General features: G+C 43.9%; 1 protein-coding gene across 2 annotated transcripts in view; it reads right to left on the minus strand.

The window, feature by feature from the left end:
• ESYT1 (extended synaptotagmin 1) overlaps positions 1-13,029 on the minus strand; it is a 71,089-nt gene that overhangs the window by 6,731 nt on the left and 51,329 nt on the right. For both annotated transcript variants that reach the window (XM_061614745.1, XM_061614744.1), the window contains exons 17-27: positions 11,321-11,473; positions 10,421-10,597; positions 8,924-9,006; positions 8,776-8,824; positions 8,595-8,684; positions 7,014-7,109; positions 5,613-5,684; positions 4,082-4,168; positions 2,672-2,815; positions 2,430-2,593; positions 171-269 (exon numbers count right to left, since the gene is read on the minus strand). In XM_061614745.1, coding sequence (XP_061470729.1) covers positions 171-269; positions 2,430-2,593; positions 2,672-2,815; positions 4,082-4,168; positions 5,613-5,684; positions 7,014-7,109; positions 8,595-8,684; positions 8,776-8,824; positions 8,924-9,006; positions 10,421-10,597; positions 11,321-11,473 — 1,214 coding nt within the window. The remainder of the gene's footprint in view (positions 1-170; positions 270-2,429; positions 2,594-2,671; positions 2,816-4,081; positions 4,169-5,612; positions 5,685-7,013; positions 7,110-8,594; positions 8,685-8,775; positions 8,825-8,923; positions 9,007-10,420; positions 10,598-11,320; positions 11,474-13,029) is intronic.

Here is a 13,029-nt window from a genome sequence, read left to right on the forward strand (position 1 = left end):
GATAGAATAAAAGCCCTCTGTGGATGGTGGGTGAAAAAAAATCATCAAGATGGATCAGAATGTTTCCTTTTTCTATCTACAGATAAGAAAATCCAAGCGCCCTCTTTTTGGGGTTCATGCCAAAGCTATTCCTCCCAAATCAAGCCTCCCTTTAGTCCTGCAGCCATTACCTGCAGGCATGTACAATGACAACCAGTTTGCGTGCATCCATGTTGTACCAGACAGTGAGGCTCAGCTGACCCAGCGGTGAGTTTGACAGCTCCAAGTTACTGCAATGTAGAAAGAGAAACAAATGCAGCTGAATATTAGGGGAATTAGAGGAGTTAGGTAGGGCTGAGATGAAGAAAGGGTAGGATATTCTGACCCTTTTTGGTAGCACGTGCAGCTAGAGGAAGGAAATGGGATGGTATAAGCCTTTTCCATGTTGTTCTCGCAGATGCTAAGGGAGTAGAATGTATCAGCATTGAGAGGTATGTTTAGGGAATAGAAGCCACCTAAAGGATACAGCAGTGAGGGAGGACCGAGAAGCAAGGAGATGGAGAACTTTCTGCAGCTCTCGCTGCTGCAGGGGGAGGGAGAAGACTTGCTGGCGTTCCCAAAGCCCAGATGAGCCCTGTGCTTCAAGACGCCTAGCAGAGTAGTGCTCATCTTTTAAAGTATTAAATATATTACGTACATAAACAGGAAGCGTTGTCTGTCCCTTTCTGGCAAAAAGCTCCAAGGCCACTCAGCCGATCTGCATCAACAAGATGTTATTCAAAAGCCCACAGTGTACTGGCTTTGATTTCACAGGTTGACCCTGAACCCCAGCATTCAGATTCCAAAGCAGGAGTGGGGAAACTTTTTGCAGGGCAAGGGCCGCAGGACTCCCGTGGAAAAAGCTGTCGCAGGATCCATTCCAGTAATGAGCAGGGCCAGATCCACACACACAATCACACATCCTTAACACACACACACATATACTTTATTTCCCATGGAAACAAAGACATACTTTTAATTTTTCAAAACTCCCTGCATGTTTCACCTTGTATTTTCTCCCACAGACTTTTTGAAAATAAGATTGGGGGGGGGGAACCTTATCTAACACCCTTTATCTGTCTTGACTGTGCAAAAGGCAAAAAGAACTCAGTAATCCCAGTAGCACAATGCAAATAATATCAATACACAGCTCAACTATAAGTCCTGCATTATAGCTATCCAAAGCCTCAAACTTCAATATGCAACTGCATCCCCAAAATTACATGCTGGTTTTGACATATGAAGTCTTGTATGGCTTGGTAGTCCAATACCTCAAAGGCAACTTTTCCTGTATGAACCTACCTGGACCCTGAGATTAACATCTGAGGCCTTCTCTGCATTCCCCCTCCAGGAGAGGTTGGAGGGTGGGAATAAGAGAATGGGCCTTTTTTTGTGGTGACCCCCTACTTGAGGAACGCTCTCCCCAGGGAGACTTGCCTGATGCTGATTTTGTCATCCTTGTGATGCCAGGCAAAGCCATTTTTATTCTTTCCAGCATTTGGAGAGCTCTAATGGTCTGGCTTTTGGTTGCTGTGGGTAGAGTGGTTATTCTGTTGTAAGGTGATATTTACAGATGAACACATTTAGTTTATATTTAGTTCCCCACCCCTGTTCTAAGTCTCTCTCCCCTCTAAAAAGTTCCCTTACTGTAAAGCCATCTGTGATGTCACAGAAACTAGGCCAATAGCAGTCATAAAGGCTGTAATCCCCAGCAATGCCATACCTGCAAACACAAGGGCAGTGGAACAGCAGAACAGATCAGCCAAACATGTTAAGAAAAGCGGGGCAAGTAGAGAAGACAGAGCTCAGGAGTCAGGTGATCAGATGGGGAGGAGGAAAGAGACAGCCTATCAGGAAAGTGATTCAGTGACCCTAGTAGGCCTATCTTACTGATACACCCTTTGTTGGTATTAAATAAATGCTTAAAAGGTATTAAATGCCATTAGTTATGGTGAGTGTTCAAATTACTCGGTATCATTCATGTCACATACAAGATGGAATAGGTGGCCAGCCACCTTCCATGGGATAATGAAAATACAATCAATGCTTTGTCTGAGGAAAGAAAATGCAAAATACTTGGAAAGTTCAGGAAATGTGGTATCTTTGCAACAGAGGCACTAGGATAAAGTGAAGGTATATTAACCTTGTGCAAGAATGAACAAACATAGGGATAGGGAATCTGTGGCCCTCCTGATATTGTTAGACTCCAACGTCCATCAGCCTCAGCCAACACAGCCAATTGTCAGGGATGTTGGGAGCTGTTGTCCAGCAACATCTGAAGGACCACTTCTAGACTAATGAGTGCAATTTTATTGTGCAAAAACAAGACCCTGTGGAAAAGCCCCAAGGCTCTGCTATTCAGGATCAAATTGTATGCTGGGTTCCACATCCCACAGCATAGCCTTCCTTACCTGTTGGCATGTGGCAGGCGCTGGCGCAGCTCTTGTGTGGAACCAGAGTCTCCATCCTCCCTGATATACAGCTCTGTCTCTGATCCCTTCTGGGAGCCCTCCTCATTCTCTTCACCTGTCACAGTACGAAGAGCCTCCACCCCAGAGTGCTGAGAGATCAGAATCTGTGGGAATAGGGGCAAGGCAGTCAGAGCCTGTAAACAGTGAAACCCAGTGTGACTGCTCCCCACAACTCCACTTACCCCAAGTTGGACTCGCATCAGGACCTGGATGGCAGGCCCAGAATTGCCGAGTTGGAACCAACGGTCAAGGACAAGCCCCTCTGCTGCCAGCAGCTGTGAAAGTGGGAGGGACAGGCTACCCAGGATACGCCCATCATCCTTCACCTGCAGGAATGACAAACGGGAGGACCCAACAAAATTTCACAGGTGAAGTAGGCAGGGTGAATTAGAGTCACACACAAAGAGTGCCTGAGAACAATCCCTTTCTTACCTTGCAATTATTCGAACTTATCAAGCGGCACTCCCATTGTAGTGTAAAGGGTCCTATGGGGGGGGGGTGAACTGGGCTCAGAGAACATGCACCCTTTCCAAAGCCACTTTCCCTTTCCTTCTTCTTTAAGCTGCAAGGAGACAGTTCCCCTTGCACCTTAAAAGATGGAGGGAAGGAAATTGAGTTCCAAGGATATTTCCCCTTGCAAATTAAGTAAGTGTTCGAATGTTGGGGGAATTCCCTCTCTCAGGTTTGGTCCTCGGTTGAAGGAAAACAAGTGGCAAACCATTACTTCCAGTTCTGGCTTGCTCCAGTTTCTGATGCTTGGATGAGGGGACAATGGGAAGTCATTCTGATCATTAAGCATCCTTCTGCAAGAGCAATGGCCCTCTCCCACACACACACCCATTTTGGCATGAAGTGCATCTGTGCATGCTCAACACCCACTTTAATAATATAGGGAGTAACAAACAACAAGCATTTACAGTATTTAGTACTCCTAGTATGTACTATATATTATATAGTAGATGCGTGAACCCATTCATTTATTACTTTAATTTTTAAAGTTATGCTTATTCTGAATGTAGTAAAGGTGTTTCCAGAGCACTCTGCTGCTCTGAAAAAGTTATGTTTGTGTTTATGCACAGTAGATACAGGTGAAAGAAAAGAATGTAATTTTTTTTTTAAAAAAAATGTGACATGAATGGAGTAGACAAACTATTCACAGAGCAATCCTAACACTTAACATTTATATAGTGCATGTTAAGAGTTCAAAGCAGGTCACCCACCATATCTTAGTAATCCTTACAACAACCCAGTAAGAAGGCTAAGGTTAAGAACATAGTGACTTGCTTGCCTAATGCCATCTAGCGAGTTTGTGGCTGAACAATAGAATCCTCCATTTGTAAAATGAAGCGGATGACTCCCAGATCCTTCTCATCTGATGCTGTGTGAACTAGGCCGTAATCACATCGCTTGAAAGTAATGCTGTCTTTTTCTGTTTGTGAATTCCCCCAATGTAACAGGGAGACCACAAGGCCCTCCCCAATATAGAGGGCAAGCACTCGGAGCCCAGCTGACTTGGGGAAAGGCTCAACTGAGAAGAAGAGTGGGGCAGGAGAAGTGAGAGATTAGCTTCAGAGAGAGAGAGAGAGTGCTACCTGCAACTCTAAAGATTCTGTATGGGGTCTCTTGATAAGGAAGGAGAAAGCTTCATCCCACACTGGCTCCACAGTCTGAGAAGAGACCTGAGAACATAGATAGAAGCCATGATAAAATCCTTCAACATTTAGAAAATAGAGAGGGGGAAAATATAGCGCAGTCAGAGTTTAGCCACCTGTTTATAAGGTGACATCTGCGAAGAGGGTGGCACTCAAGCAAAATTACTCAATCCCACTAAGCAGGGAGAGAAATGTGAGTGAATTCAGACTGTATTTAGATCTGTCTGTCTTGACATTAAATTATCAGGATAGTGGACTGATGAGGCTATTCTTCCCCTTGATATAATAATTTAACTAAGAACTAGTGCCTGAGTTTACTTTTTTCTTCCTCCCTCCCAGCCACTTTTTCTTTTTGGTCATGTCTTTTAGATTGTAAGCCTGAGGGCAGAGACTGTCATTACTAATCTTTGTAAGCTGCTCTAGGAGCCTCTTCTGGGAGCACTCCACCTGTGGGTTGATCTGTTTATGTCAACACTCATTTCCATTATTACCCTGATGGTGTGTTACCTATTGGAATGTTATTCATTATTATCCTTCATCTATAGCTAAAAAGGGGATTTCAAATATTTCTTATTTTAAAACAATCCCAAACAAGCTTAAATCTTTATTTATTTATTTATTGCATTTATATCCTGCCCTTCCTCCTAGAAGGAGCCCAGGGCGGCAAACAAAAACACTAAAAACACTCTAAAACATCTTAAAAACAAAAGACTTTAATACATATTAAAACAAAACATCTTTAAAAACATATTAAAACAAAAACATCTATAAAAACATCTTTTTTAAAAAAACTTTAAAAACATCTAAAAACTAATTCCAGCACAGACTCAGACTGGGATAAGGTCTCAACTTAAAAGTTGAAAGAGGAAGGTCTTCAGTAGGCGCCATAAAGATAACAGATGGTGCCTGTCTAATATTTAAGGGGAGGGAATTCCACAGGGTAGGCGCCACTACACAAAAGGTCCATTTCCTATGTTGTACAGAATGGACCTCCTGATAAGTTGGTATCTACAGGAGGCCCTCGCCTGCAGAGCACAGTCATCAACTGGGTATATAATTCTCCCAGTACCATACTTCTGAGCTACCAAGTTAGGATTAGATCTGATTTGATTGGTGCTTTTTGTGCAATTTAAAAATTATCAATACATAAATAAAGAAGCCATATATTGGGGCTTACAATCAAGTGGTTTTTAAGCTTAGTTACTCTGGGGAGATCCATTTTCCAGGTGCAGAACAACAAAGAAGTCCTCACCCTTTAAATAAGGGTGAACATGCACCCCCCCATACACACAGATAATCTACTAATCCTGTTGCTGCACCTTTTCACCCTCACATGTTCACCTCGCCTTCTTTGCCAGTTACCTTAGTCTGCCTGTGCCACCAACCTGCATCCTGCCCTAAAGCAATTGTCTACCACCCACTGCAACACGACCCATTCCCTCAAGAAATACATCCTTCCCTATGCCTTTACCTTGGTCTTGTAGGAGACACCACGAACAGAGAGACTGACATAAGGACTTGGGGGTTTTGAACCCTTCCGCAGCTGGGGAAGCAAGAAAGAGGAGATGGTTGAGTCTGTGGAGTGCACTATCACAAAGACATCTTGTGTATTTTGAGCACACCTAAGCACAGGTTGTGGGGGGCCTCATTGCTGCTAGTTCAGTGCTACACAGAACTGTGGAGGAGGAGGAAGAGCCACAACAGGAATATTTGCATGACGAATTGTCATTGGACTGGAGAATGAAGTCTTCCTGGTCTATAAGCTACAGCAGTCCCTAACACAGGCCAATCAATCAATCAATCAATCAATCAATCAATCAATCAATCAATCTTTATTACAGTCAATGACCAGCACAGGCCAACAGTTTTGCTCAAGTGAGAAGTATGGCATTCTGTTTCAAAGCATACCTTGTAGAGCTCTTCTCATAGTAATTGCAAGGCATCTCTGTACACTCCTGCTTTCATAGAGTTGGGAAAACCGAGTGCCTTTTGCAAGTCCACTCCGGGTGCCTACTCCAAGGGAAGCTCGGAAAATGGCAACAAGGGAGAGGGCCTTCTCAGTGGTGGCCCCCAAATTATGGAACGATCTTCCTGATGAGGTGCGCCTGGCACCAACACTGTTATCTTTTCGGCGCCAGGTCAAGACTTTCCTCTTCTCCCAGGCATTTTAGCATGTGTTTTATATTGTTTTAAATTTTTAAATTGTGTTTTAAATTGTGTTTTAAAAGATGTATTTTAAATTGTATTTGTTTTTCGTTATTGTAAACCGCCCAGAGAGCTTCGGCTATGGGGCAGTATACAAGTTTAATAAATAAATAAAAATTGATGTGAAGGGACAGCTGTGTGCATTTTTTCTCCTTGTGCTTGCCCTGTTCATTTATAAAGTGGAGATGGAAGAAGTCTATTCTTTATATGAAACCGGGTGCACCGAGAAAGTGAGTGACACCCATGCCCCTTTCCCCACCTTACCTCACTGCACTCAGTTGCTTTAAGACTGTTGAAGCAATCCCCCTCTGCCCACCATTGCTGCATTGGGGGAAGGGGGAGCAATGCACTGCAGTCCCACTGTATATTGGTGCCCCCTGCTTAGTATTAAAGGGGGGGGTCACAGACGAAACTGCACATTACACATTTAACATAACATACAATTAGGCCTGGAGTGTATAACTGAGCTGGGATATGAACCCATGGGTCCTTTTTTAAGGTCCAGTACAATGTTCCATGCTAGCCCTCTGCTAGAGTTCAAGGAGAAAGCTCTTTAGCCTGCCCAAGTGGCAATCAGAAGCTTTGAGTGATGAGCTATCTAGCTCTAATGGCTTCTGAAAGGCCCTAAGAACACCAAGAGGGAGACGGGGTCCATAATGCCACTCACCGGCACATCAGCTGCCCTGTCAACGAAGACAGACAGCAGAGCAGATGACAGTTCGTCACTCTTTGGTGTCTGGATCAAGCTGTTCACCATCAATACCTGTAAAAGGGGCACAAACTTAGGACTATGATGAGGCACAGCATCAAAAGGTTAGCCCATTATCAGACAGCACTTAGGCAAAAAGACACTGGGTGGATTAATTTTAGTCAATAGGTTATTTTCAAAACTATATGATTACCATATTAGAATTTGTAATTTGTATTCATCATGTGGGTGACTCACCACAGGACGGCCTTAAAAGAGGCAGCCATCAGCGGGAATATCCCAGGCAATGATCATATGAATCGGCTGTTAAGAGGCTGTTCAGATGTACCACCATTGCAGCAAGAGAAGGTACAGTGCGAATCCTCTAGGCCTTGTTCATGTTCCTCTGACCCAACCTTCCCCAACCTACTGTCCTCCAGATGATGGACTCAACTCCCATCAGCCCCAGCCCCTATGGCCAATGGTCAGGGAAGATTGGAAGGCACCAGGTTGGGGAAGGCAGCTCTGACCTGACATGCACCTCCTTTGAAAACCTATGGGATGTGGCTGTCCCAAGTTGCCTCCCCCAGCTCTAGTATCTTTCGTTCTGGACCTACAACTTCCAACTGTCTGAGCTCCAGATCTCTCTTTGATCAGTCTGACAGAAAGGGTAGTTTCAATTATGCTTCTCTGAGGGAATTAGGAGACAACACGGTTTCGCTTCACTTAAAAAAAAAAAAGTTTTGAGGCAGGGGGTTGTGCTTAACACAGGAATTGAGTAAGATAGCCAAGGGCTCTCTTCATTTTGTTTCAAAGTTCAAACACTGTAAGGAAGTCCCACACTCGTTCACAGGAATGCAGGGCTCTTTGCTGATGAGATTCCAACCTGGAAGTGTTCCTGGAGTGGACCATGTGATCATGCAACATTGCACGGTCACTCCAGGAAGCCCTGCCAGGCTGTTCTTTTGTGTGCAAAGAACCCTGCACTGTTTTGAAGAAGTGTGGGACCTTCCTAAAGTTTCAAGAGCCAAAACAATGCCTTTAAAACATTAGAAAAGCCCCAAACTCCTTCATAGAGGTATGGGGCTCGTAGCTGACAAGATCCATCCTGGCAAAACTTCCTCAAGTGGCCATGAGACATCACATGGTCACTCCAGGAAGCCCTGCCAGGCTGGAATCTTCTCAGCAATGAGCCCCGTGTTCCGAAGATATGAAAAAGCATCCTGCCCCCTCCCTCAATTTTCTTTGCAAAGTTCTACTTCTTGTGAAACAAGCACAAAAAGAAGACTTTTTCCACTGGGAGTAAAGATTTAAAAAACAAACAAAGAGCAGGGCCCAGTCCAGCACAATTCCCTTTCAGTGGACAAGTTGAAGAGAAGCTCTCCTTTCAGTGTGGAATGGCCTAGCCCTAAACTGGAAGTCTGTGGGGAGAACATCCGCTGTATCTAATGTTTGCATAGTTTCTGGTAATGTCAGCTGCTTTAGAAATGAACAATCCCAGCCTTCCTTCCCAGTCAGCCCCATAGCTGCCCAGCTTTCCCAATGACCCCCCCCCATTACCTGCTCCAGTTCAGCAGCACTGGGCGTGGGGGGCAGGCACTCCAGCTTCACATGGAGCCGTCCTGATTTCACATCCTCTAGGGGGAGCCACTGAAACCAAAAGGAGGGGGTTAGACCAGCATAGGCACATGTTGCCGTCTCCTCCAGGCCCTTTCCAACGCCATTGGCAGATTCATCTTACCTCAACAACAAACTTGCTGCTTAGCACTCGTCTCAGAGGGATCCTACACCTGAAGGGTGGAAGTTGAGGGAGAGGTGAGCAAGAAAATCACTCCATGAAATAAACAATCATTTCATTCAATTTCATTTTTTCCTCCCTCCAGACTTACCTTCCCAGGAAGTCATCCTTGTCAACATCTTTGTCATATAAGTCGAACTCCACCTCTTGCCCAGGAACATTATTCACAACGACCTGGGGAATAGAGCAAAGTGGGTCATAGTATACACAAACCAGTGGCTCAGATTTAGGGAAGGGCCTTAGCAGATTAGGAGTGAAAGCCAAGGTTTTCAAATCTCAGCTCTGGAGGAAAGCAAACACAGCCTAGGGCGTTAGGCCAGCAGTGGGAAAGAGGGGGTGGGGAACCTGGTCCCCTGGATTCTGTCCCCCACCTCTCTGAGAGGAGGGCTTCATGTTCAGCCACATAATTGGTTAGTTTAACCAACTAAAAAGATAGCAGAAGGAAATGTGTAATTTAATAAAATATCAGAAGATTGTAATTAATATATTTAAGATACTGTTTTTTATCTATCTGTTGCTATCTGTATCTTTATGATTTATGGTGACAGACATAGATCCTCCAGGGGACAAAAGATGAAAGACGTATACTTGGGACTATTGCTTTCTATGTTTGACTCCAGGAAGTAGTGGGATTTGGCAGGAATGTGTACAGGAGCTCAGTGCCAAAATATTTCACTTCAGGCTACCCGTGGCACATTGCACATGGAAGCTGCACGCATATGGAACTTTGCAAATCATTAGAGACATACAATACTGATTTTTCCAGATTTGACGTACTATTTGGATTTGGTTTTTTTTTGGGGGGTGGGGGGGTTAAAGACATCTGGTTTTACAATGCATCCTTTAAGTGGCATGGCATTTTTCAGTATTTTTGGCATACAAATAGCAGAGAATCCTATGCGGTGACTGAAAAGTCTATATTGGGATGTTAGTGGAGGAATTCTGTCCTACATAGCTGCATTTAGTCTCTATCGCCCCCCAATCTGGGGCCATTTCAGAAAAAATGTCCCAAAGGCTCCACCTGGGCTGTGAGAGAAAGTCTCTTGGTGATGTGGAAACTTCTATATGAATGTCCACGTATGTCATTGATAGACAGATATGAAATATTTTTAAACTAACTGGCACTAAGCACATACTCTATATCAAGGGTGGGGAACCTGTGGCCTTCTAGATGTTGCTAGACTACAGTTCCCTTCATCCCTGACCACCAGCCATGCAGGCTGGGGCTGATGGGAGCTGGGAGTCCCAACAACATCGAACTCCACCTCCACAGGTTCTCCATCTGTGCTCTGTACAGAAACAAGGTAAAAACCGGAACAGACCATGTTAGGCTTTTCCATAATCTGTGTCGTTTAAATTATTCTCAGATGTGTACCCAATCATCTGGCATCCATATGTACTGCAGGAAAGGCACCTCAGGGTCAGGCACACTGCAGGTTATCAGATATTGTATCAGTCCTGCTTCAATTAGAATTATTTGTCTCCTATGCAAAACAATACCCAGTTAAACCCACCATTTGTTGTTAAACAAGATTGGAAAGTCCAGCAGAGCAAAGTTGATACAGTGTGAGTGTGTGTGTGTTCTTACCTCATAGATTTCACTCCAGTGGGGGTTGAGCTCCTCTTTGATGACGCGGCTGCGGAACTTCTGGCCCCCCAAGCGTACTTTAACATAAGGATCTGATTTGCCCTTGATCATCCCACCCATGAAGTTATCCTTGGCAATGAGATTCTCAGCTTCCAGCAGATGAATGCGAATCACACTCTGAGGGCAAAATTAGGTGACAGAAAGAATAATTTGCTTGACAGAACTACAGTCATCATCATACACTGCAATGGGTCTCTGTCTAGTTTCTCTGGGTTTCCCAAACCATCCTGTTTTTTTCCTGCAGCATCACAACATTTTTTCAGCACAAGAGTGGGGGGGTAGAATCAATTTAGATTAGAGGTTAGAATGCTAGCTTCTCTTACGCATTTTAGTTTTGCTATAATCAAAAAGAATTTGGTCAAATCCAAAAAGAGCCAAGCTAGACGTAAAGTTAAAAATCTAGGACTTGTGCCTTTTTTCTTTTATATCTTCGAAATATATAAGTAAAGAACAAAAACAATTTGAATGGGTTATTTAGAAGAGTCCCGAATCTTTATTCTATGTTGTCACCAGATGAAAATGTACTTCTTCACCCAGGCTTCTGTAATAAGCTGAACTGTTAACTGATGAGACTTCTACAGTATTATTATTAAGATGGTTTTAGTGTTTCTGAATGGAGTATTTGTCTTAATTTTGATACTTCTGTCTGTTGTTGCTGATTTTATTAACTTTTCTGTACCGTTTTACAATTTTATATGTAACCCACCCCGGGATTGTTCAATCAATGAAGGGCAGGCTAGCAATATAAAAAACAATAATGATATAATTACTGAGTACTCCATCTGGTCTAGCATGGCTGCTACTCAAGCAACGTCAGCTTTTTCTAGGAGGAGGCCTTACCTCAGTGCCAAATTCAGCATCTGGGCTGGCCTTGATAGGCCGAGGAGACTTGTCAACACTGCTTCCAATGTGAGCACCCTCAGTGACATTCAGATGTCCTGGAGGACATGGCCGGGTGTTGAAGCAAACCTCTGGGGCATCCAGATACAAGATCTACAGAAATAATGGCATACAGTGAATCATCAGCTTAGGAAGCTGAGCCAGGACAGTTAGAAAGCATTGGCCTGTTTAAGGAAGGGGACTGAACACAACTGCAGGGCTGCAATGTTTTCCACCCATTAGCAGTGAGAGCCCTGCCAGCCTACTTGGCCAGTGGACAGAGCTGGCCAAAGACAAGCAGCAGCATTGCTGCTGATCCAAAAGGCACCTCCAGGAATCTCCTGCAACGTGTTGTCTCAGCTCCTAGCAAACCTTGCCTGACTCTGATCTTGAAGCCCCTCAGGAAAACTCCAGGAGCCTTGCTGCCTGCTCTTTGGTAGTAGCTGAACTTGGCACATGCCCAGTTTAACCCCCGGCATTAATCCTCTGCTTCCTGGCTCGACAACTTGTCCTCAACTGGTTTCTGCTCTGGAGCCTCCTGGTTACTGTACATACATGACTGCAGGATATTCACTTTACTTGTCACAGGTTATGGTGGACCAGCACACAATGTATGAAGGGAAGCTGGTGTGCCACCTGTAGATCCTCTCTGGCTGTATAAGAACTGAAAGTTGCACCCCAGATCTTTCACTTTGCAAGGGACCCCAGAGCAGTATCTTATCCTACAGATTCAATTGGGTTGCCTGAATAGCCAGGCTGGTTCTGAATCCAGGCCTCTAAGACCAAAGGCCAAATACCCTCATACAATGGCAGGAAGGGTACACTGTACAGCCCTGCCATTTCACATGTCCAACTTTAACCAACAGGAGACAAACATAATTGCCATGAAATTGAAGTCCAAACTGTGTACGGTGGGAGACCATTATTGGATCTTCTAATAATGTTTTTATTGTGCATGTGTGGGTGAGTGAGCAAGATTTGGACTGGGTCTATGGCATAAGAGAGGGTTCACTTTTTCCCCTGAGTTATATTGCCTCCCCTAAAAGGCTATTAGCTTTGAAGAGGCAAAACATACAATCTCGCCTGGAAGTCTCCCTGTCTGTGGCTAGTAACAGATCCTGCATGTGAGATTTCCACTGGATAATCAGTGAAGAATGGGAAAGGACTGCAGGGGAAATACTCACTTGAACAGCTTCTTTTAATACATTTTAATGTAAAAATGTACAAACTAACACTAACGGTGGTAACATGAAAGGGCAACGAAAAGAGGAAAAAAAGAAAAAATACACAAAGCTACCATAAAGAGAACACATAATTCTCATATGTAGATTATAAATCTCTAATATTACGAGGTTCAGCATCCTTGGATTAAACCTGTCCAACAAGACAGGTGATTAGCTGGCATGTGAATAATGCATTCTTCGCTGTTGGTATATAATAACAAGGGCTACCAGAATTCAATAAATGTATCTGATTTAATCCTCCTCTGCTTAGTCTGTTTTGCTGACTCAATTTCTCTAACAGGACCACATTTCAAATTTTTGTCAACATGAACAGAGCGCTGTGATTCCAGTGCTGGGCAATATCCAATTTTACAGCTAACAATAAAAATGTAATTAATGGTTTATACAGTACTTGTTGCAAATGTCCCGTGAACAGAAATACCACAG

Source organism: Rhineura floridana, chromosome 3 (assembly GCF_030035675.1).
Source record: "Rhineura floridana isolate rRhiFlo1 chromosome 3, rRhiFlo1.hap2, whole genome shotgun sequence".
Taxonomy (NCBI): Eukaryota; Metazoa; Chordata; class Lepidosauria; order Squamata; family Rhineuridae; genus Rhineura; species Rhineura floridana.